This window comes from Sturnira hondurensis, unplaced genomic scaffold (assembly GCF_014824575.4).
Source record: "Sturnira hondurensis isolate 20B ecotype Veracruz unplaced genomic scaffold, ASM1482457v3 Scaffold0017539, whole genome shotgun sequence".
Lineage (NCBI taxonomy): Eukaryota > Metazoa > Chordata > Mammalia > Chiroptera > Phyllostomidae > Sturnira > Sturnira hondurensis.
In genome coordinates, this window is record NW_028090170.1 from 1 (window position 1) to 1,137 (window position 1,137).

Below are 1,137 nucleotides of genomic sequence, written 5' to 3' on the forward strand. Positions count from 1 at the left end.
GGCACAGTCAGTGGTTTTTGTCTCACTTCCCCCCTGCCTGTGTCACCGTGAGTTTTACTACTACCATCCCACCCTGCACAGTAATAGTCAGCCTCGTCCTGGGCCTGGGCCCCACTGATGGTCAGGGTGCTTGTGTCCCCTGAGTCAGAACTAGAGAATCGGTCAGGGATCACTGAAGTCCGGTTCTCGTCACCATAGATGACCAGCACAGGGGCCTGGCCTGCCTTCTGCTGCAACCAGAGAGGATAATATCTTCTTATGTACTCTCCCTGGCAGGTGATCCTGGCTGTCTGTCCTTGGTTCACAGACACTGCTGGGGGCTGAGTCACTTCAGAGGAGGCCACCAAACCTGTAAGAGAGGACAGGAGAGGTGAGAGTGAAGATGAGGGTCTCCTTCCCAGCTGCACACACCCTGCAGTGTCCCCTGTGCTGAGCAAGGTCAGGGCCAGGTTGCTCCCAGTTTCTGTGGGGACTTAGCCTTGGGAGTCAGCACCTGTGCAGAGAGTGAGCAGGGGGAGCAGGAGAGGGGTCCAGGCCATGGTGGAGACGCCCCAGGTCTTCCTCTGACCCACACCTGAGGATATGGCTTCCGGGCCTGTCTTATCCTGTGTAAGGGGCTCCATGTAAATCCACTTCCTTCCTCTGTGGCCTTGCTGAGTGGCACCTGCTGGGCAGAGAGCAGCTGGGGCCAGTGGAGGGTTTAAAGTTGGGTCCTTACCTCCAGGTCTGTGCCCTGTTTGCTCAGAGCTCTCTGTGGTGTTGAGGGGACAGTGCTGATTCATGACCTGCCCCTGTACCCGCACTTGGGCTGAGTCTCCTCTCTGGTCCTGGGGAGAACCCTCAGTCCCCTCCAGGGAGGAGATCACACATCGGAGGGCAGGGTGGGGGTGCTGGAAAGAGGAGCTGGTAGGGACAGTGGTCAAGCTGGTGTAAGATGCTGGAATTTGCTCCAGGACACAGTGACATTGGTCATGTGCTTCCGAGGGAGTTTTTGTTATATATTAGAACAAGGAAAAAATCTTTCCCATCTTGGTCTTGGTAAGAGTTCATAGATTTCATAGACATGCTTGACATGTTAAAAGGAAGAAAATAAATGGGAACTCTTTAAAATGAAAAGCTTTGTTTTACAAAAGGGTC

The 1,137-nt window shown here is 54.0% G+C and overlaps 1 gene segment (V, D, J or C); it reads right to left on the reverse strand.

Annotated features, from left to right (window-relative positions):
* Positions 1–26: 26 nt before the first annotated feature.
* LOC119002604 (immunoglobulin lambda variable 3-19-like) lies at positions 27–596 on the reverse strand (the record flags this gene model as incomplete). The annotated part of the segment is given in 2 exon segments: positions 27–349; positions 494–596. Coding segments are annotated over 2 exon segments (369 nt in total), but the record flags the coding sequence as incomplete, so codon positions are not given.
* Positions 597–1,137: the final 541 nt, after the last annotated feature.